Genomic DNA, 20813 nt, shown 5'->3' with positions numbered 1-20813 from the left:
ATACAATGGACCGGATTCCTCCTTGCTGAGTCCTCTTTGATTTTGGGGAGGAAAGATCAGGAAGTTAGGCCCTGAAGCAGCTACTCTCCACGTCGTTGCAGTGCTCTCTGCTACATCCCCAATCATGCTGCTAAAGAGCATCAAATGTCTAGTAATAGGTAGCTTCAAACCCTACATTATTGCCATAGTTCACATGCTAACATTGGGAATCCCTAGGGACTGCAGGTACACGCGAGTAGTGCGGAGCGATTCAGCTAGTCCTTCGCGAGCATTAGACGAGAGTGACAGACAGGTTCCCGCCCGCGACGATACTACGTGTAAACCCGACATTTTGCTGCTAGTAAAGCGGTGGCTCTCAAGCACGGATCGCGTTTGATAGCTCTGGGTACTTTACAACGCTCACAATACCGACATCTTTCTCGGCCAACCTAGCATAGACCCAAGTAGTGGCAGAGCTAATCTTGCCCACGCCATTCCCAAACGTAACCACAGCAAGCTCCTTATCACCACACACAATTGGCGCGGATCCCGCGCACTAAGAATACGTACCTTCCATGAATGTTCGGTAAGGTACGGAGTACATGCACGATGCATCGTAAGCGACCAAGAGCTTGGCAGCTCACGAGGAATGCGACTCTCTTGGCACGGAACATCATCCGTCTGCGGACATCGCTCACGGGGCAAGCGGCGGACGCCAGGTTAGTCTGCGGGCCTCTTAGCTCAAGGCATATCCATTAATAAGGAATACATAGTAGTATGATAGCCGCATCGCGTGGTCATGGTTCAATGCCTATCGCACACATGCTGCATCATAACATGATTTTGATTGAAGTCCAATGCATGTGGCTGTGACCTGGCTTCCGGCAATATGCACTACCACTAGAATACTGGGCCCTGGGTTGCGCGATCGGCAAATGGGAAGAGGCACCTGTCAGCCAGGCCCGCATATCGTTCAACAAGGCTGATTTTAATCATGCGAGGCCCGTCTGCCTGGTGTTGGGCAATTAAATATGCGCCTGGAGGCTGTTCATGCTTCAAATCCCACTTGCCGCCATTCTTTTCCGGTCCTCGGGCGCTGTCCTATTCATGCCTTATCTTACAACCCCTTAAGAGTGTGATTTTGGCCCTTGGTCGTGAGATGTGCTCTCCGACACCATCGTATCTTCAACCTCCGAGCATTAAACATAGGCCAAACTATTCGTCGCCCGTGCGTGATCTTTCCTAGCGCCCAGTTAGCGGCGCCCTGAGCACCATGGCTACAAGCTACTCTGGTCCGACCCAAGGCGGTGGTTACGACTATGCGGAAATACACCATAGCGCCCCGGAAGTCGTCATGGCCGACGACAGGCACGCGAATGCGCCAGAAGTGGTCAACGGCGAACTTTTCGCGAAGAATGACAATTTTACCACTTGGGACAATCAGTCAGGCAATCCTACACAACAACCCTCTCACGCCACGAGGCCCTGGCAAAAACGACGCCGCTTTTGGGCTGCGATAGCGGCGGTGGTAATATGCATTATTGTCGCGGCAGTAGTCGGGGGTGTCGTAGGATCCAAGAACAGCGAGGGCGGCGACTCAACGACACCGACACCAACAGGAGCGGATGCGACTCCAGATAGCACCTCAGCCTCGTCAACAAGCATGGCAGACACGTCTCCAACGTCAACGACCGACACCTCGACGTCCACGGCTCCCTCGGCAGAGCCAACATCAAATATCCGCGCAATCGTCATACCATGGAGTAGTGACAGCTGCTCTGGGACGAAGCCAGCTGGGGAATTGTACATCGAAGACGACGATTGCTATGAGCTTCCAGGTGATTCTATCATTATTGACCATTTTGCTGAGGGCTGTGGATGTAAGTGGTCTTATCGTTACGCCTCTTTGCTTTTCCCTCTGTAGCACAACGAATAAAGCTAATGAAACCGCTTCATAGTAAACAAATATAAGGGGGAGGATTGCACCGACAAAGGGTTTCGACACGTTACGGAGAAGGCATGTTTCCCCAATGACGATTATGTCTCGTTCAAGATTGCATGCACTTAAAAGGGAGCAACGCCGGCCGGAACAAGGTCGGATATGTGGGATTTGCTCGAGATGCCGGAGGGGGCACAAATAAATTTGATATCTCTCATCCCTTCCTCGCACGTAGGATCCTTGAGGATTTCGGCCCATTCACCAAGACCATTATCTATTTCGACTCCATCATATGGCAAAGTTGAGGGGGTGATATGGGAGCGAGGCACCGCGCCAAGCACCTGCAAGTGTGATCGATCTGCCGGCGCCAGGTAAGAATCCCTGTGGAAATTTGGCCTGATTAAAAGTAATTGTGACTGCCCGAACTGTTTGAGCCATCAGACTCCGAGTTGCGGGGACTGTTGGAGCGACCGTTGGAGCGACTGTTGAAGCTCCTGGCAATTGCTGCACCAGGATCACTCTGCTCAGGAGTAGCAGGATCGCTCGTAATATTGCAGGCGATGCCAGTGTCTCTGCCGGTGGATCCCACGGTTTGGCCTATGAGCCGTCGAACTGGCGGCAGGTCCAGAATCAAACGGGCACAGAGAGCTGGCACGTCTTCGTACGATATGAAGGTCCCTTGTCCTCTTTGATGTGTTTCCCACGACGAATATCTTCCATGTTTGTGCCGGGAAGATCGTGTCCCACCCGGAATAAGAATGTGCGCGGCGTTGATCTTTCTCTCAGCCGGTCGATACATGACTATTACGTCGTGTTCTTCTCCATTTAGGGTATGAAATACTAGCTTAAAGGTAAGAAATTCTCGTAGATTTCCGGGTGCGTAGCTATGTGGGAGTCATCTAAATGTAAAGATCCGGCTGTCCAACTAACTAACTTAAGTTAACGTAAACCACATGCGAGTGGCCCACCCAAGCGAGTGGCCCACCTCCATCACCCATCGCGTACGAAAAGGTTGATCAAGAATAATATAACAAATTAAATTATAGATACAATAAATAGATTGATAGCGTAAGTCTTTATATATCTTCTGGATAACTTCGCACGTTATGACCTGCTTTGGCGTATCTACTATAGCGTGTAGGCTTCGGACTGCTTGGTGGTTGAGGGCGCCTCTTTGTGCGCTTTGCTTCCTGAATCTGTTTATTAATTTTCTTTTGATTAATAAGATCTTTCCTATCTTGTATAGTTAGTGTGCCTCTATACTAGAGATAGCTTTTTTTAACCCCTCGGCGCTTACTTAATGCCTTATTTACTATACGTAGTGACGTGTTCTTTATTTATAAGAGGACTACCTAATATATCACTACTATAGCCCCTTTCGTTAGTTAATCTAAGGTATTAAGTATAGGCGTTAGAGAGCTATTCTAATAGATAGAGATCCGAGTCTTGATATATTCTAACTACGCGCTAGCCTCGTGCGCGTTTTACGGCGTCTTAAAGATCTAAGGGTGGGTAGTCTTAAGCAGATCTATAGGAGGAGTTAGCGTACGAAGCTTTATATTAAGTTTCGAAAGAACCCTTTCTAGGTCGTGCGGTATAAGCCTTATGCCTTTAAATCCTCCCTAGTTATTCTTTTCGGTAAAGGTATAGAAAAAGGCCGTACGAAATACGCGAAAGAAGTTAACCTTTAAAATATACGTAGTATAAGCACGTATTAGATCTTTAACTTATCGCCCGTACGTTTGTTTAAGTAGCCTAAAGTAGCTAATATCGAGGGGCTAAAGAATATAGGAAGAATAAGCCGGTATATAGACCGTAATAATCTTCTTCTCCTAGTAAAATAGCTCGAAGTTAGTTAAATAGTGACTTTTATAGCTATCGAGGATAAGTATTCGATATACGCCTTTTATACGAGAGCTTATATAGTAATTAAAATACTTAATCTACTCGAGGCTAATCTTATTAGTTATCTAGCCGTTATTAGTCATAGCGATAACCTAATCGGCCGGAAGGTTAGTCCCTTCGTACTAAGTTAATAGATAATACTTTACTACAAGGATAATAAAGGGAGGGATAGCCTAACCGCGCGTATTAACGCCTTAGATAATAGTTACCTATTCACTATTTCCGGGCTAGGATAGTCTAGCCTTAGTACGACCTTCTAAGGTCGTGATAACTATACCCGCGAAGATAATACTTATTATAAAGCTAGTTTCGTCGAAGTTATAGATATCGTTATCTAGGATCCCGTATTTAGCCTATATATTCCGTATAAGCGTGAACTAGCCCTTAATAAGTCTCGGATCTTCGTATTTAGCCCGCTAGTGGTTATATTTACGAACCTAGCGCGTGCGAAGTTCTTAGTAATATTTAACGAAGTTTAAAGCCTAATACTTGCTAGCGGGTAGCGCGTCCCGTACGCGTAGAAGTTAGTTAGCTATATCTTTAATACCATAAAGTCTTAGAGGGAACGATCGCGAAGATAGATCGATTATATACTAGATAATCGCCTTTTCTTCTAAATTAGTTAAATTTATTAAATTCGGCCTAGTTTCTGCTCGGACCGCGAGGCCTTGCTTTCGGTGACGGAGTGTCGTACGAGGTATATTATAAACCTTTGTAACGTGCCGTATGCTTAATGATAGGTTTTCTTCGATAGCTTTAAGGGCTAAAAGCACCCTAGATTCTTTCGGAAGCTTATCTATATTAAATTGTGGTGATAATTGGCGAGGAATGTTAACGCACGCGATGGGTGATGGAGGTGGGCCACTCGCTTGGGTGGGCCACTCGCATGTGGTTTACGTTAGTGGGAGTGTGTTTTAGGTACCCTACAGCTTGGCCAGTGGCAAGCCAGAGCTAGCTTAGATGTATCCGGTCTACTCCCGTACGGTCATGAGCCATCTCGAACCCAGCAAAAAGAAATCCCAGAAGAGTAACACCACATAAGTCAAAACATCCAGCGTAAACTTGATCCTAGGCAAGAGCAGCCTCAAATCATCCCCGCCATCCCTCTGCCGGCCATGGAGGGGTCGAAATCTCAGCCCTGCAAGAAATGCAAGAATGAAGATGCGCCTTTCAACTTTCGCAATGCGCCAACGTGTCGGTACGTACTGCAACCTCGTGGTCTACATAATCATGTTACTGACTATTGATAAAGTGATTGCTACATGCTATACATAGAACAGAAGACTGCCAAAGGTCTAAGAGCACTTCACACAGACATCCGCACGTCAACTCTTCCAGAACCCCGGCGCTATGTCGCTGGACTCTCCTTTGGCGCATCATCCAGCGCGATGGTATGCGCCCTCGACAAGCACACGCATCGGGAGATGAGCAAGAAGTCAACGTCATTATTCGAAGTGCTGGCGGTTCACGTCGATACCGACCTGTCCGACCATCACGGTCAGACACCGGCGATGAACATGCTCAACCGCTATAGAGAGAAATTCCCAAACGTCAAATTCCAGTGTGTTCACCTGGGCGAGGTCCTCAGTCTGAAGACGGTGGATTGGTCGACCTTGCCAGGGCTCAGCGCGCAAGGGACGCAGTCAGCACGCCTACAGAAAATGTTCGACACTCTGCCCTCCGTGACCGCCAAAGCCGACATACTCCGCCTGCTGACCCGTCACCTACTTATACATGTGGCCATGGCGCAAGAGTACGGGGCTTTGCTGCTGGGATACACCACCACCGCGCTCGCGAGTCTGACTATGGCAGAGGTCGCCAACGGCAGGGGGTTCAGCGTGCCGTGGCAGGTCCAAGATAGCCGCTCTCAAGTATGCACCTACGAGGATAGAAAGGCCGTGTCGAAAACCGAGTTCCCCATCTATCACCCCATGAGAGAGACTTTCAGAAACGAAGTCAAGATCTACAACTCGCTGATACCGTCGCTTGCAGAGATAGTGCCTAATACTGGTACGTCACCGGGCGTGGTGTCGCACAAGGACACGAGCATAGACGAGGTCATGACACGGTACTTTGATGGTGTCGAGGAGTCACTCTCGGGTATCGTGGCGAACGTAGTGCGGACCACTGGCAAGTTGGCTAAATTACGGGGAAACGCGCAGTGCGGACTCTGTGGCGTGACGACGGACGAGCAAGGAGATTCCCGATGGGCCGGCGAGCTGGGGGAGGAGGAAAGCAATCAGCAAGCAACGCGGTTATGCTATGGCTGTAAGAGATCCATCAACGGATAAGTTGAACATTAACCCCTCTATATTTATCCCAGTCTTTTCGCAGACCTCGAACTCCCAGTGTATGCATGTGTCCTCCGCGTCAGGCATAGACCGCTTATGCTGGGCTCCGCACCATGCATAAGGCGGCGAGAAATGCAAAAAGGCCCGACAGACACCTCGCCATAAATGAACAGTATATACAAAAGAACGGCCGGTTCAAGTGACGCGACCAGTCCGCCATCAAGCTGTCTTAGCGTTGGCCTTGGCTTCAGCCTTGGCCTTGTTGGCCTCAACAACATCAGGAATGATGAGCGTCTCGACCTTGCGCATCAGCTTGTTCGTCTGCTCCGCCAGCGAAAGCGTGAGAATAGTGTGTGGCAAAATTCGGGCGAGGTGGGGGAGGAAGCCCTTGTAGATGGCGAAGAGACCTTCGGTGCGAATGGTCTTGAGCGCGCAGTCCAGGACGCCCTTGTAGAGGTTGCCGTTCTGGTTGTACAGGCGTGACATGATTGTGTCTGGACGAGTCAGCTCAAATCTCATTTTCAACCGCGCCAGGAAGCTCACCAGGAGGGTGCATCACGCAGCAAACCACGAAACCACTAATCGCACTGCTCGTCAAATGCAGGGGCGCTCCCTCTTCCATGCCAGCGTGCTTCATCAGCCGCCTCTTCGCAAAGAAGTAGGTGGGAAGCTGCACCGAACTGCCGAAGCCAGTCCTGATCATGGCCGCGCCAACACCACGGTACAGTCCCCCGAGTCCCTCGCTGCGGAATATTTGCGACAGACCGTCGATTGCGTTGCGATAGTTGTGCTGTGTCCCCATGGGCAACGTTTTGGAGAAGCTCTGCAACCGTGTCTTGACCAGGAAAAAGGGGCTGCCCGCCGCGGCACCAATCATGCCTGACGATGCGCCGCAGAACATGTTAATCGCCAGACTCTGCTTCCTGTCGTCCTTGAAGAAGAAGCCCGCTAGCGAGGCGCGCATCGGATCGTAAAACCCTAAGCGACAGCCATTGAGGACCATTTGGTAGACATAGGCGCACCCAAGACCACGGTATATGGCACGGACACCTTCGCTCCGCACGATGACGCCGGCGCCGTGTAGCGGACCGCGATAGTGGAGAGGCTGGGCCCCTTTTTGCTGTAGTTCACCCTGCAATTGCATGCTGCGCGCAAGTCAGCCTAGGTCGTTGGTGCCTGAACATCCTCATGGTACACACCGAATCTTGACCGTCTCGAACGGGTGAGTCGCCGTCACGGCACCGCAGGCCGCGATGCCGCCGCCGATGAAGGCGCTGGTGGTTGTCAGTGACGTGCCGCGTTTTGCGTCGGAGCTTGAGAATTGGGTGGAAGGTACCCTATTGTTGTCGACATGGTTCCCGCGTTTCGCAGAGCGCGCACTGTATCGGTGATTCCCCGCGATCGTGAGCCAGTCGTCGACTATTCGCGCCCGTCAGTAGGCTCGACCTATTAGATCCCGGTCGGTGAGGGTAGAGAGAGTCGCTCAGAAGGATGACCGGTTCATCCGCAGCACTGCTTCAGATGGCACGTCAGAAACCATGTCAATTCGCTCGATCATAGGACTCACAAGGTGGTGATTCGTAAAAACACGATTCGGAGGAAATATTTGCTAGGCCATCTAACAAGGGTTGTAAGAAGAAGTTCTGGTAGGCCTCGGAGGCAGAGCTAGGCCGGAAAACGGAAGCCCTTTGGTAACCGCGTCAAAAGTTTGGACAGTAAGCCGTAAGGCTAGAGCCGAGATCGGCCTAGGGGATGAGGGCTCCAGTTCCCACGACTCGAGCCCAACTTGGTCGAGTAATGTAGCAATGCTCATTTGCTGGCGTACGTAGCTGACTTGTTGGCTCTGTAACCGATTAATTAAAGCTTTGACGCGGCTGGGCCCACGGTTGACTTCACGGCCGACACGGACATTGTTGGATTCTACAGGTACCTACTAAGCCGCTCATCTACGGAGCTGGATGATGCGCTAGATTTCCGTGCGTTTTGTGCCGAGCTGCAATTCTGGCTTCTAGAGGCCAGGCAGGTATTCTTTCACCAGGTCAGGTTCCAACAACGAGCAGCCAAGGGTCAGCGACAATCGATGTGTGGTGATTTCGACTACGCGTATCAATTACCGTGCCTGTCCGTCCGAGGATAGCCGTCATGATCTACCCTAGACTTGGGCTGTCACCTTGGGCACGACTAACGCTACTCGCGGTTCCTTTTTGACAATTCCAGAGTTACTCTGCTTGGTCTGCAACATATCACGTACGACTGATTTACAGAGCTGAGAAGCTGTGTTGAAGCTGACAACCCTATAAGGCTGTACTCATCATTTTGTCCAAAATACAGCCCTCTCCGGAGTGGGCAGTGTGCCACGTGGGACCGGCATACAGTTCTGCGCGCAAAAAGGGCTATATAGTAGCACAAGATTCTTTTCAATCGATTGTACGAAGAACATTCTGGTTCTAGATCTCGTTTGTCTTGTCTCGCGCACCGTGCCAGCTGTCGCTGGATCGATCTTGTGCAAGGCCTGGGGAGCATCCCGAGCCGACCCCACATTGACCGGATTTCATTTGGAGATGATGAATCCGCAGAACGACTCGAACTCAGCCCTGACTTCCACGAGAAAGGCGCTTGAGAGGGTGATTTGTTGCCAGCGACATCTACAAGCAGCCGAATTGACAGATTGACCATCTTGCGAACGCACTTTCCGCTCTCAGTCACCGCTCGCGACTGCGACAGGACCGCGACGAGACCGCGACAATGGCAAGCACGCCAATGGACCTGGATCGACCAGAGCGCCCGGCTTCAGCAACCTTGAACATCCAGAGATCGATACCAGGTCCCAGTGGCGCCAGTACGAACCTCAGCGAAGTGATTGCCAACTACAGGCCAACAAAGGTAGCACCGAACCCTGGCCCGATGTTAGCCCTCGGCGCGCTCACGCGATACAGTTGTTCAAGCGCGAAGACCTCAAGGACGGCAGGGCCATACCTCAAGTCCAGTCGATCGACTACAACGATGACGGCGATCTCCTCATGACGTCGAACGCCGACGAGACAATCCAGTTGTACCACGTCAAAGAAGGGCGCCACGAGAAGACGTTGCTCAGCAAGAAGTACGGCGTCAAACTTGCAAAATTCACACATACCAGCTCAAGTATAATATATGCGAGTACGAAGCAAAATGACGCGATTCGATATCTTGCGACACACGACAACTCGTTCATTCGGTATTTTGAGGGACACGAGGGCCCCGTAACATGCCTGGCGGTGCATCCAGGCGAGGACACATTCGTTTCGTGCGCGCAGGACAACACGGTGCGGATATGGCACACACAAACCAAGAATTGGCAAGGACAGTTGAACCTCAAAGGAGCAACATTGGCCGCATGGGATCCCTCGGGCAAAGTGTTCGCCGTGGCATGTCCGTCGGCTGGGACTGTACTACTCTACGACCACGCCAATTTTGATAAGTCGCCATTTGGGACAATTGATGTGATTGAGCAATGTCGAAACATTGACACGGCTAATCTGAACAAAGGCTGGACCAAGCTGGAGTTCTCCAATGATGGCAAGTCCTTACTCATCGGCACGAGAGGTAATGGGCACTTTGTGCTCGATGCATTCGATGGGACCCTCAAGGCATACCTGCACAAACCCAACGGAGGCACGCGACGACTCGTGCCTGGAGAAGTCGGGTCCTCGAATGGGTCCGGCGGTCAAGGATCGCCGTTGGACAGCAGCGGCGATTGTTGCTTCACGCCGGATGGACGCTTTGTGCTCAGCGGGAGTAAGAAGGATGTCTTGGTGTGGGATACCCGCGCGGCACCCAACGAGCACAAGGTTCTTGCGCCGACGTATACGCTCCCAGATAAGAGAGAGGCAGCTGTACTGGCGTTCAACCCGCGATACAACTTTTTCGCGACCGCAGACCAGGAATTGCTGTTCTGGGTGCCTGATCCCAACAGCTGATGGCTAGCGCATGCGAGATGGAACAAATAGACCCGAAGCTATTACAAGACGGCTAAAACAAATTGGTAGAAGATATATAGATACCCATGGAATTGAATATCGGACCAGCCCGCGCTGGCAACGACATAAGATGCGCATGGACATGAACTGCGAAGGCGAAGAATTTACAAGCACCGAACAGTAGAACAACTCTTGATAACGATAAATCCGCCCTTGCGATTCAGAGATTCGGTGTGTGCAGGAGGATCTAGCCTTGAGTGATATCTGGGGTCGACCTTTCTAAAGGTGAAGGAACACCCCTCCAGGCACCTCCGAATTTCGAGCCCCACCACGAATTGTCCGCCCCAGATTCAACCACCAGGCAGACATCCAACATCACACTTTAGCTACTTGCGCATTCACCTGCAGTCGCTACATGATCCTCACCACTACACGACGCATGAGATCTACTGGATGCAGCAAGGCCATTGAGTGGAAGACGTCTTCGCAGCCATGCCCTACTTCAAAACCGCACAAGAGTGGCTTGACCAATCCAACCTCCTCTTGCAAGCCCGTCCGGCGACCGTGAGTCCCCCCTTTCCTCCCTCTGCGGAACTTCGAAATCGTACTGCTAACATGGGCCCAGACACGCATCACAACCCGATATTCCATCAAGCCAGCGCGCACCCGGAAGTCGAAAACGGTCGAGGAGAGCGCCACAGACGATGCCGCCGCGACGACGACAGAAACCAAACCACCGCGGGGCAGCCTCGTGATTAAGACCTACGACCCCGAGAGCGGCGTTGTGCTCAAATACCGCACCACAAAGGCGGCCGAGGTGTCGCGCTTGTTCCAGTCGAGTCTGGGACGTTTAGGCCGCGGCATGGCAGCCATGCCGGAGCCGCCTGTGGAGGAGGCGATGCCTGATGCGCCGCCGGCTGGAGCGGCCGCGGAGGGAGCGTCTACGCCGACTGGTACCGCAGGTCAACAACAGACTGGAGGCGGCGGCGGTGGCAAGAAGAAGAAGAAGGGCAAGAAATAGAGAGCGCTCCAGGATTCGCGACAATAAACTTTTTTTTAATTTTTTTTTTTAAAAAAAAAGGCTACTTGCATGCGACATATCACAATCTGAAGAACATGGAAACGTGCTCAGTTCACACATGATGTTCGCGTTATCATAGCATGTACTCTAAAACCGGAGTATTCAATCGTCATCCATCGCAAGCGTGCCGGTTACCCAATTCGTAAATCAACACCAGAACGCCATGGGGATCGCCGTCTCCCTGCTGTACCTGTAGACAAAAGCAACCCTCCTCCGCAACAGAGCGACCTTGGCTCGTCGCACCGCAATGTACAAACGACAACAAATGGGTATATACGAAATGACAATCTCGTGTCAGGAAAGTGCGCGATGCACTTAGAAGTCATCATCGAAACTGAAGTCGCCTCCCTCCTTGTTTTCGCTTGACCCGGCGGCAGCCTCTTCTTTCTTGGCTGTGCTGTTCATGACACCAGCCTTCTGGTACTCACCGACACGCTTCTCGAAGAAGTTGGTCTTGCCTCCCAGTGAGATGTTCTCCATGAAGTCGAAGGGGTTGGATGAGTTGTAGATCTTGTCATTGCCAAAGGCAGCCAGGAGGCGGTCAGCCACGAACTCAATGTACTGCTTCATCAAGTTGGCGTTCATGCCAAGGAGAGCGCAGGGGAGGGCCTCGGTGAGGAACTCCTGCTCGATAGTGACGGCGTCGGTGATAATAGACTTGATCATCTCCTTGCTGGCGCGATTCTTCAAGTGCGAGTGGAGCAGGCAAGCGAAATCAGTGTGCAGACCCTCATCACGCGAGATGAGCTCGTTGGAGAAGGTCAAGCCAGGCATGAGGCCACGCTTCTTGAGCCAGAAGATGGACGCGAAGGCACCACTGAAGAAGATACCCTCAACAGCGGCGAAGGCAACAAGCCGCTGGGCGAAGGTGGAATCCTTGTCCTGAATCCAGCGGACGGCCCAATCGGCCTTCTTGCGAATGCAAGGAACTGTTTTGGTCAGTAAATGTTCCATGGTTTGGGAAGCCAGGGTACATACTGGTCTCAATGGCGTTGAAGAGGTACTGGCGTTGAGCCTGCTCCTTCACGTATGTGTCGATCAAGAGTGAGTATGTCTCGGAATGGACGTTCTCCATCATGATTTGGAAACCGTAGAAGCAGCGAGCCTCAGGGATCTGGACCTCACCGCTGAAGCGCTCGACCAAGTTCTCGTTGACAATGCCGTCCGAGGCGGCAAAGAAGGCGAGAATGTGGGAGATGAAGTACTTCTCATCGTCGTTGATGCGGTTGTTCCAGTCGTGGAGATCCTTGGACAAATCAATCTCCTCGGCGGTCCAGAAAGAGGCCTCAGCCTTCTTGTACATTTGCCAGATCTGTAGGGTAAATGTTAATTCACACCCTTTTAAGAGACGCGAAACCACTTTACGCGTCAAGACGCGTCACATACCTCGTGATACTTGATGGGGAAGAGGACGAATCGCCCGGGGTTCTCCTGGAGAATGGGCTCGTCACACTCTTCGGCCTTGATGCCGGGAGCGACAGCAGGCTTGGACTCGGTCTTCTCGACCTTCTTTGTATCCTCAACCTTTTTCGCTTCCTCGACCAAGGCCTTGTAGCTGTCCATCCGCTCGGACAATGTGTTCTCGGTGGCGGGGTTGTTTTCTTTGTCGGCATTCTTGAAATCGAGCTTCTTGACGGGCGACTCCATCTTGAAAGAATCAATTGCGGAAGCGGCCTGGAGATGGAATGTTAGCGGGCGGCGAGAGTTGGCGTGGCAACGACGTCACTAACCTGCTTCGAAGGAGTGAGCTCGGTGGCCATTGTGATGTGAGTTGAAGAACGTATGAAAATGAGAGTGTCTATCAGAGGAAGAAGCGTGCAGAGTAGTCTTTTTGAAAGATAATTGCAGAGGCAGTGGTGGTTGTGAGCGCGATGGTCGAGATGCCAGGCAGAGGAAGCACGCTTCGGCTTTTGTAGAACAGAAGATGCGCTGTCACGTGTGGGCGACGCGTCTGGGTCGTGTTCAAGCAGGCTGGGGTCAGTGACCAATAGTGGTGCCGGACAGCTCTTGTAATTGGAGACTGCATGCCAGGTACGGCCGATTCTGACGCCGTGCAGGCTCGGATCCCTGTCCCTTTTTCACTCCAACCCCCTCTCGAGGCTACACCACTGCCAAAGACGCGACTTTTCACGCGTCTCAACAAGCAACATGCTCCATCGAAATGAAAGCGATGCGTGGGCCGAGACGTCATGCATCGTCTTATCAATCAGTGACCAGCCGCGAACATTGAAAACAGAACCCACATGGCGCGTCTTTGGCGGCTCACCTAGGTACCTGCAGTGTGTGCCCAGAGCTGCGATTCTCATCAGCATGGCCTGTCATCATTATTTAATCATTGTGAAGAACCCAACCATCCCAAGGACCCGCCCTGAGCAGTGCGTGGTTTCAGGCTTCCAGGCTTTCAGGCTGTGTTCAACCTTTCCAAACCCTGGCGTGGTCGTGACCTAGGGTTCGAATTGATCACTCTGACTCAAGTGCTATTATTGTGGTCCACCTTCCGGCCATTGTATTACAAACTCAACGCGAAAATCGAGCCGAGATGCACTAAGACAGGTGAGTAGAAATGACCCGGCCACACCGGTATATCAGGGATCGCAAACATTAGGTCGTTCTGTTTCTATCATGTATGGACGTAGCAACTATAACTTGAGAGCGTAGGGTATTTGTCCCTCAACATCAATGCCAACAAAATCAAATCTCAGTAGCTTTCAATCTTACGACTCAGAACTCCACGCACGCCTCTTAAGTTAACTAAAAACATATCTACGGAAATGAATGATCCTCAACATCGAAGGCCTCCACACTTATGTGGACCAGCTAACCCGCAAACAAGCCTTCCTCGACGCCCGAAGGACATGCGCTCGAGGATCGCACTGGTGCATTGGGTGTCATCTAATGTCTGAAACCCTTAGTGACGATTGCTACGGCGATCGTCTCTGCGAGCAGTCGAGCTGGATGGTTGGGCCTGTTCGATATCAGGTGCTGGGTCTCTGCCACGTCCGAACCACCCAGATCGGCTCTGCTGAGTCTGAGCTGGGGGAGGCTGCGTCGGTGCTTGCTCTCTCGTCCGCGAAACAGACCGGGTTGAGTTCTGGCGTGAAGGAGGATGCGAACGCCTGCCTGGTGTGGCGCTGTCCTCGACATCGTATGCCTCGGGATCGCTGGGGTCGACGGCAGGCATTGGCAGACCGCTCTGTCGGAGCTGTTTCTTGCCCTTCTGGCGAAGGTGATCCTCAAGAACAACTGCGTTGCGAGTATTGGCCCTGAACATTGCGTCGGCAAGGTCACCCGCGAAGGGCACAAGTCCGATGACAAAGTCAATGATGATGTTGAACATCATCTTAGCTTTGAGCCCGCTGGGTAAGCCGCCTTCAATCTGCATGCATGTCTTCATGACCATGATGGCCATAAAGGCGTCCAGCGCATCACCAATGCTAAAGCTTGTTAGCACGAGTTCACGCAGCGCCGTGACCAATACTTACAGAGGCACGATCCCGATGACGCTCCCCCAGCCAAATTTCACTCCGAGAAAGGTGAAAAGACAGCAATCGAGTCGATATGCGCGTCGCTTGACCTTGGTCAGGACCTGTCCATCGTGTTCTGAGATGCCAGGTGGCAGGGCCTTCTTGCGTCTCTTGACCTTCCCAGGCTTTCCAAGCTTTCCATCGATTCGGGTCGCCGGCACGGTCTCAAAATAGGGGTCCTAGAGCTTGTTAGTCATGCCTCGAGACACAAGGCGAGTACATACCTCCTTCCCAAACTTGTTCTGTAATGTCTCCCCTAGGATCTTCTTGCCGATAAATTTGCCGACAAAAGCAGCCATGGTGGCAAAAATATTCTTCAATCAACGGCTTGAGTGAGCGAGAAGTGATTGGAGAGGTAATTGTCTGCGCTGGCACAAGGGTTTTCGGGTTGTGGGCGGTTGGGCTCGCGGGTTCTGTTTGTTTCAGGAGGCGCTTTGCCTGCGCGAGCTTCTGAGGAAATCCAAAGGGATGTGGCGAGTAGGGCGGGCAAGAGGAATCTAAATACGCGCTGACGATAAGGGAGCTATGCGCTTCCTTTCTTTCACCGCCAGGTCAAAGCTAAGGCACTACGAGGGAAGGGGTGCTGGGTTTTCTTGTTTTATCATTCCCAGGTTTCAAGCGTCACCACACTGCATTGTTGCGGCTGCAGCTCCAATGATGTAATGACCGGCATTCAGGGCCTGGGCTTGCATGCCAGCTGGCTCAAGTCGTTAGCGTGATGAGCAGGTGTGGCTAAGTTGGCGGATCATGACTGGTCAGCCACATTTTGTTGAGGAACCAAGTTCGCACAGCCACACATCCAACGCTTCCAGAATCCAGACTGTGGCTAAGGTACGAGCTTGAGCGTGCGTGTTCACGGGTGTCAACAGGCACGACTGAGGCGTGGCGCGAGTTGACTCCCTGATCTTGATATTTCATTTTCGAACATTTTCAATGTCTATCACGAAGCAAGAGAATGAGGGGCTCTCTTTCTCCGCCAAAGTCAGACAAGAAAATCTGCGTTGTCGGAGCTGGAGTGAGCGGACTCCGAGCTGCTGGTCTGCTTGCAGCTGCTGGCTTCCAAGTCACAGTGCTCGAAGCACGGGATCGCGTCGACGGACGCGTGTGTCAGAGTTCTCAGCTTGGGGGCCACCCCGTGGATGTCGGGGCAAGTTGGATTCATGGGTTAGAGGGCAATCCGATCGTGGCCCTCGCAGAAAGGACACAGACCACGACAATCCCCTGCGATGCTGTCAATTCCATCTGCGACTCACAGGGCATATGGCTCGACCGAGTGTTGGCGAGGGGATACTATGAAGAAGTCTGGGAAATCTTGGACCTGGCCATGGACAAGAGCGGGCAGGAGTTTGCGTCACTTTCGGACACGGCGAAGATGATGGACTTCTTCCGCGCCGAGGCACAGAGTCGGCGCTCGACACAAGGCAAGCAGCCCGATGACTATTACGAGACTGATGTTGCAGATCGTTGAGATGTGGGGGGATTTCATGGGCGACGAGTAGCCTCAAGAATACGTGGTTGGTAGACGACTTGGAAGGGGTATGCTACAGGTCACACTACAATACACTAATCCGCAGGTGATGCTGACATGCACCAAGACAATCTGCTCGTTGCTTCGACGTATGCGGACATCCTAGAGCGTATATTCTCCGCAGTCAGGGACAACGCCATCGTGAAACTGAACTGTGAGGTTACGAAGATTGAAAACAAGTCAGTTGGCACGGTTGGTATCGAAGCAGCGGGCAGGACTAAAGGAACGTTCGACGATTTCATGGCCACAGCACCTTTGGGCTGGGTCAAACGCAGCGACAATGTTTTCGTGCCGCCACTAGGGGACAGGATCAAAACGGCCATCCGCAGTCTCGGGTATGGAAGCTTGGAAAAGCTGTTTATCAGATTCCCCGAAGCATTTTGGGACGACTCGATACGGCATAACAAGCATCCGTCGGTCCCTGTCGAGTCCCTCTTTCTCAGCCCAGCGTACGCAAACGACACGAATCCCGCAAGATGGCGCACCGAGATCATATCCTTCTCAGGCTTACCGCAGCCGCTGTCGCAACCCTTCATTATGTTTTTCGTCTACGGACAATGGGGACGCCACATCACGGGCCTCGTCAGGGGCATAAGCCATGACTCCGAAGAATACTATCGAGTCGTCGCCGAGCACTTCCGGTCCTACTACTCCAAATTCCGACCCGAACTCGGCGAGGTGTACGCCAGCGGCATACACATCTACAGACTGGCAGGATGACACGCTTGCGGGATATGGGTCATTTACTAATTATCCTGTCAACGCTGGAGACTGCGCGGAGCACTATGAAGTGCTTAGAAAAGGCATGGGAGAAGACCGTGGCATTTGGTTCGCTGGTGTACACACATCGCCGCCTCGGGGGCTTGGGACAGTAACTGGGGCTTATTGGAGCGGCGAGGAAGCGGCAAAGAGCGTAGCGAAACGGCATGGTGTTATGATAGAGGTATGAACGATGCCTATGAGCATGGATAGTAGGTAAGAATCTAACAATGATAATCAGGGCCTGCTAGCTTATAATTACGTACAAAAAAACCTCTGCAAGCGCGCCATAAGCGCTGTGTAGTCCTAGCTGCCCGGGACATTTCACTATCGTCTCTGTTTCCTTAAGGTAACCTTCTCACGCTACTCTTTGCGCTCTGCCGCATCGCTACATGTAGTGAAAGCTGCCATTGCAGCACAAACTCCTTCAGGTGCAGCCGTCCCTGTGGCAGTAGGGTTTCATCTAGGCCAGTCTTATGCGCAGCTCGCTTCGACTTACAAGTCCCACAAATACTACGACTTAGGCACGGCTGCGCCACATGCACACGTCGCCTTACTTTCAGCCACAAAGGCCGGCCGCTCGGGCGCTGACGTTGGCTTGCAGAGATCTGTTTGTCCATTTATCGCGACACTGGGCTCGTCTTGACCAGCTACCAACACAACCACACCCTTCCGACCCAAAGCGCGCCACGCGAGCAGCTACTCTCCCATCCTCTGTCTCACCGCCGACGACATCTTTCATTTCTTCACCCATACTAGCCGGAGCCGCTCTCGCACCAGGCCTCGGCCTTGCGCTATCGCGAAACATTCCCCACCATCCCGAAGCTCTCTATCACAGCCATGTTCAATATCCCTTCACGGATACGCGTCGCATACATTTCATCAAAGTCCTAAATCGACGCCGTGCAGTCAACACCTCCTTTATCAAGGCACACTCCAAGCTACCACATGATGGCCGGCAAAGCAATGCAGCTGGAAGACTGTGCGTACCATATCCTCAGGTTAGCAGTTGCAGGGGATAACTAACGAACGACAGGGCTCGACGATCTGTGCGTCCGCTTCATCATCAATCTTCCCCAAGAAGATCTGTCCAGTGTCGCTCGAATATGCTTCCAGGTAGAAGAAGCACAATGGTTCTACGAAGACTTTGTCCGTCCATTGGACCCCAATCTACCCAGCATGTCATTGCGGACATTCTGCCTCCGGATATTTCAACACTGCCCAATTCTAGCATCTTTTCCTGCCGAGAGCCACGTACGCGCTTTCGAGGAATTTCTGCAATACAAGACTAGGGTGCCGGTTCGAGGCGCGATTATGCTGAATGAGCAGATGGACTCGACCGTCCTCGTCAAAGGTTGGAAAAAAGGGGCAAACTGGAGCTTCCCGCGCGGCAAAATCAACAAGGATGAAGCCGATCTGGACTGCGCAGTCCGAGAAGTTTGGGAAGAGACAGGACTTGACCTGCGCGCTGCTGGCCTTGTTCCCAAGGAACCGCCCAAGGCTCTCGAAGTCACGATGCGTGAGCAGCAAATCCGCCTATATGTTTTCAGAAACGTCCCAATGGACACACATTTCCAGACACAGACCAGGAAGGAGATCAGCAAGATCCAGTGGTACAAGCTCTCAGAGCTACCGGCCTTCCGCAAAAAGAACCAAGGTCAGGATGCGGCCAACAGCACCAATAAGTTTTACATGGTCGCTCCATTCTTGTTCCAGCTCAAGAAGTGGGTAGCGACCCAGAAGAAGATGGACGCTAGGCAAGCGGGCATGCTCTATGACTCGCAGCTCAACGCGAACTTCTCTGTGGATGAAGCGCCTACGGAAGAAGATGGATATCCTCAAGAACCGCCGCCGCCACCGCCTCATTACCAGCATGATGGTGTTCCCAGCGCCATGGCTGGTGCCACAGGCGACCTGCAGAGACTGCTCAACGTACAGCCAGCCACGCAGAATCCCCAGATGCAGCCGAACATGGAGGATAAAGCCAGTGCTTTGCTGTCCATTCTTCAGGTCAAGGACACAGCTTCGGAGGGGCAGTATAGGCAGGGGCAGGACCAGCTGTCGCACACACAATCGGAAATGGCTGCGGGCGGCGCGCTACACCAGCACAATCCTCATCATCACTCGAGTCAACACCAATACCATGCGCATAACCATTCGGAACAGCCTCCTCCGGCTCTGCATCTTCATCAGCATCACCATGGGCCAACTTTCACTGTTGCTCAAGAACCAAACCAACATGGATCCCAGCAGCCTTACCAACAAAGCCAGGGCCTCTCGTCACAAGAGCAGTCGCAGCAGCTTCTGCAGCAATTCTTCCAGCAGGGCAAAGCGCCCGCTCACGATTTTGGTGGCACTCCTCGTCAGACTCAACCACAGCCTGCCGCCGCTCCAGCTGCGCAGCTGGTCCACCCTCAGCCTCTGCCTCCGCAGATCCAACGTGCCATGTTCAACAAGAGCACGTTCCAGGAGAATTCTTCCCACGCAACCCAGCCCCAAGCCCAAGCGTCAGTGGCCAAGGCTGGAACTGGCCAAGCCGCTTCAAACCCTGGCCCAGCTCCTGCCCACTTGAATGGTCAGTCCATGGCCTTGCTCAACGCGTTCAAGCGAGATGCTGGCATCTCACCCCAGGCGCAACATGAAGCCGTGCCCGCGCCTGCGCCGCAGCCGATGCCGCCGCAAGCAACACAGCAAGCAACACAGCAATCGCTCTTTTTCAGCAAATCCACGTCTCGCACGCAGCAGCCTACAGCAACATCTCAAGTGCCTCAACCATCGGAACTCGCCGGCTCGAAACCCTCAGCACAGCCTGATCAATACCGTTCGTCCCTACTTGGGATGTTCAAGACTGCGGAAGCGTCACCATCACCGAAACCCATCACGTCTTCCGCACAGCCGGGTGTTCATGCCGCTCAGAAGCAAAGCCTCCTCGATGCACTCCGTGGCGGGCCTCAAGAAACACAGCCCCTGACCAAACCAACACCGCCTCAAGCGTCCGATCCAAGCACTGTTGCATTGTCCAGCTTTCTCACCATGAAGCCTCGCGAGGAGCAGAAGCCTAGGCATGCCCAGATGCCTCCTCCACAGGCTCAACCTCAGCAGGCACAGCCCATCCGTATCCTCCAGCGAGGCCAAGCCGCCGATTCAATCAACTACGCACCTCCCATGCAAGACAAGTCCACTTCGCGCTCGCCCTACGCTGTCCAATCTTCCGCGGGCTCTCACCATTACGCTACTCCCCCAGTGGCGAGTGCCCAACCTTCGCCAGCATCATCACAGCGCCGGCCCGAGCCATCGCACGACCAACGCCGCCAACTTCTTTCGCTGTTTGGGGGGATGCAGCAACAACCTCCTGCGCCGAGTTCAGGTCCGGGTGTGGCCGAGATGGGATCCGGCCAAGCTTCTCCAGCCAGAGGCGGCACAAGCACGCCAATGTCTCCAGCTGAACAGACATTCCTACTTGACTATCTCCAATCCGTCACCAACACTGCCTCACGCTAGGATAAGACACGCTTTGATGGTTCACGGGCCAAGCTTGTCAACTACTTTATTTGATAGGAGACCTGATTCATATTTGTAGCCGCAACTAGTATTATTGGCGGGATGCGCTCTCCCTAAGTACACATGGGCTGCGGATAGCAACACCACCTATGATGGTTTATGGATCTGGTAGTTGGTTTGGCGAAGCGAAGCAAGCGATCACAATAGCCATACAACACCTCTTACCGCTGTGTCTCTAACATTATGAGAGTGTGAGCAAGTTTGCATTTTGTTCTGTGAATAGTCTAGAAATGCCAGCCAGCCCTGAAACAATGTGTTGTTTTTGAGCTACTTCTCTCGCACGATAGCTC

The 20813-nt window shown here is 52.5% G+C and overlaps 9 protein-coding genes across 9 annotated transcripts; 5 read left to right on the top strand and 4 right to left on the bottom strand.

The window, feature by feature from the left end:
* Positions 1-1449: 1449 nt before the first annotated feature.
* Positions 1450-1788, bottom strand: J7T54_002810 (uncharacterized protein; the record flags this gene model as incomplete). Its single annotated transcript, XM_051508521.1, has 1 exon — positions 1450-1788. The coding sequence occupies one exon, from the start codon at positions 1786-1788 to the stop codon at positions 1450-1452; it is 339 nt and encodes a 112-aa protein (XP_051360398.1).
* A 3150-nt stretch (positions 1789-4938) lies between these two features.
* On the top strand, positions 4939-6114 carry J7T54_002809 (Cytoplasmic tRNA 2-thiolation protein-like protein; the record flags this gene model as incomplete). The annotated part of the gene is made up of 2 exons (XM_051508519.1): positions 4939-5021; positions 5076-6114. 2 exons carry the CDS (start codon positions 4939-4941, stop codon positions 6112-6114), a joined length of 1122 nt encoding a protein of 373 aa, XP_051360397.1.
* A 219-nt stretch (positions 6115-6333) lies between these two features.
* J7T54_002808 (Mitochondrial oxaloacetate transport protein-like protein) lies at positions 6334-7467 on the bottom strand (the record flags this gene model as incomplete). The annotated part of the gene is made up of 4 exons (XM_051508518.1): positions 6334-6608; positions 6658-7259; positions 7314-7388; positions 7451-7467. 4 exons carry the CDS (start codon positions 7465-7467, stop codon positions 6334-6336), a joined length of 969 nt encoding a protein of 322 aa, XP_051360396.1.
* A 1392-nt stretch (positions 7468-8859) lies between these two features.
* Positions 8860-10070, top strand: J7T54_002807 (WD repeat-containing protein-like protein; the record flags this gene model as incomplete). Its single annotated transcript, XM_051508517.1, has 2 exons — positions 8860-8970; positions 9051-10070. 2 exons carry the CDS (start codon positions 8860-8862, stop codon positions 10068-10070), a joined length of 1131 nt encoding a protein of 376 aa, XP_051360395.1.
* A 492-nt stretch (positions 10071-10562) lies between these two features.
* On the top strand, positions 10563-11091 carry J7T54_002806 (Signal recognition particle; the record flags this gene model as incomplete). Its single annotated transcript, XM_051508516.1, has 2 exons — positions 10563-10634; positions 10696-11091. 2 exons carry the CDS (start codon positions 10563-10565, stop codon positions 11089-11091), a joined length of 468 nt encoding a protein of 155 aa, XP_051360394.1.
* A 375-nt stretch (positions 11092-11466) lies between these two features.
* On the bottom strand, positions 11467-12911 carry J7T54_002805 (Ribonucleoside-diphosphate reductase small chain-like protein; the record flags this gene model as incomplete). The annotated part of the gene is made up of 4 exons (XM_051508515.1): positions 11467-12080; positions 12130-12463; positions 12538-12825; positions 12882-12911. 4 exons carry the CDS (start codon positions 12909-12911, stop codon positions 11467-11469), a joined length of 1266 nt encoding a protein of 421 aa, XP_051360393.1.
* A 1148-nt stretch (positions 12912-14059) lies between these two features.
* Positions 14060-14974, bottom strand: J7T54_002804 (uncharacterized protein; the record flags this gene model as incomplete). The annotated part of the gene is made up of 3 exons (XM_051508514.1): positions 14060-14585; positions 14634-14854; positions 14900-14974. 3 exons carry the CDS (start codon positions 14972-14974, stop codon positions 14060-14062), a joined length of 822 nt encoding a protein of 273 aa, XP_051360392.1.
* A 656-nt stretch (positions 14975-15630) lies between these two features.
* Positions 15631-16923, top strand: J7T54_002803 (uncharacterized protein; the record flags this gene model as incomplete). The annotated part of the gene is made up of 2 exons (XM_051508513.1): positions 15631-16138; positions 16250-16923. 2 exons carry the CDS (start codon positions 15631-15633, stop codon positions 16921-16923), a joined length of 1182 nt encoding a protein of 393 aa, XP_051360391.1.
* A 987-nt stretch (positions 16924-17910) lies between these two features.
* J7T54_002802 (mRNA decapping complex subunit-like protein) lies at positions 17911-20463 on the top strand (the record flags this gene model as incomplete). The annotated part of the gene is made up of 2 exons (XM_051508512.1): positions 17911-17944; positions 17999-20463. The coding sequence occupies 2 exons, from the start codon at positions 17911-17913 to the stop codon at positions 20461-20463; spliced, it is 2499 nt and encodes an 832-aa protein (XP_051360390.1).
* Between the last annotated feature and the right edge of the window lie 350 nt (positions 20464-20813).

The sequence above is a fragment of the Emericellopsis cladophorae genome (assembly GCF_022114955.1).
Source record: "Emericellopsis cladophorae strain MUM 19.33 chromosome Unknown NODE_45_length_187309_cov_120_362465, whole genome shotgun sequence".
Classification (NCBI taxonomy): domain Eukaryota; kingdom Fungi; phylum Ascomycota; class Sordariomycetes; order Hypocreales; family Bionectriaceae; genus Emericellopsis; species Emericellopsis cladophorae.
Note: the sequence above shows the minus strand (reverse complement) of the source record. Positions and strands in the feature narration are given on the sequence as shown.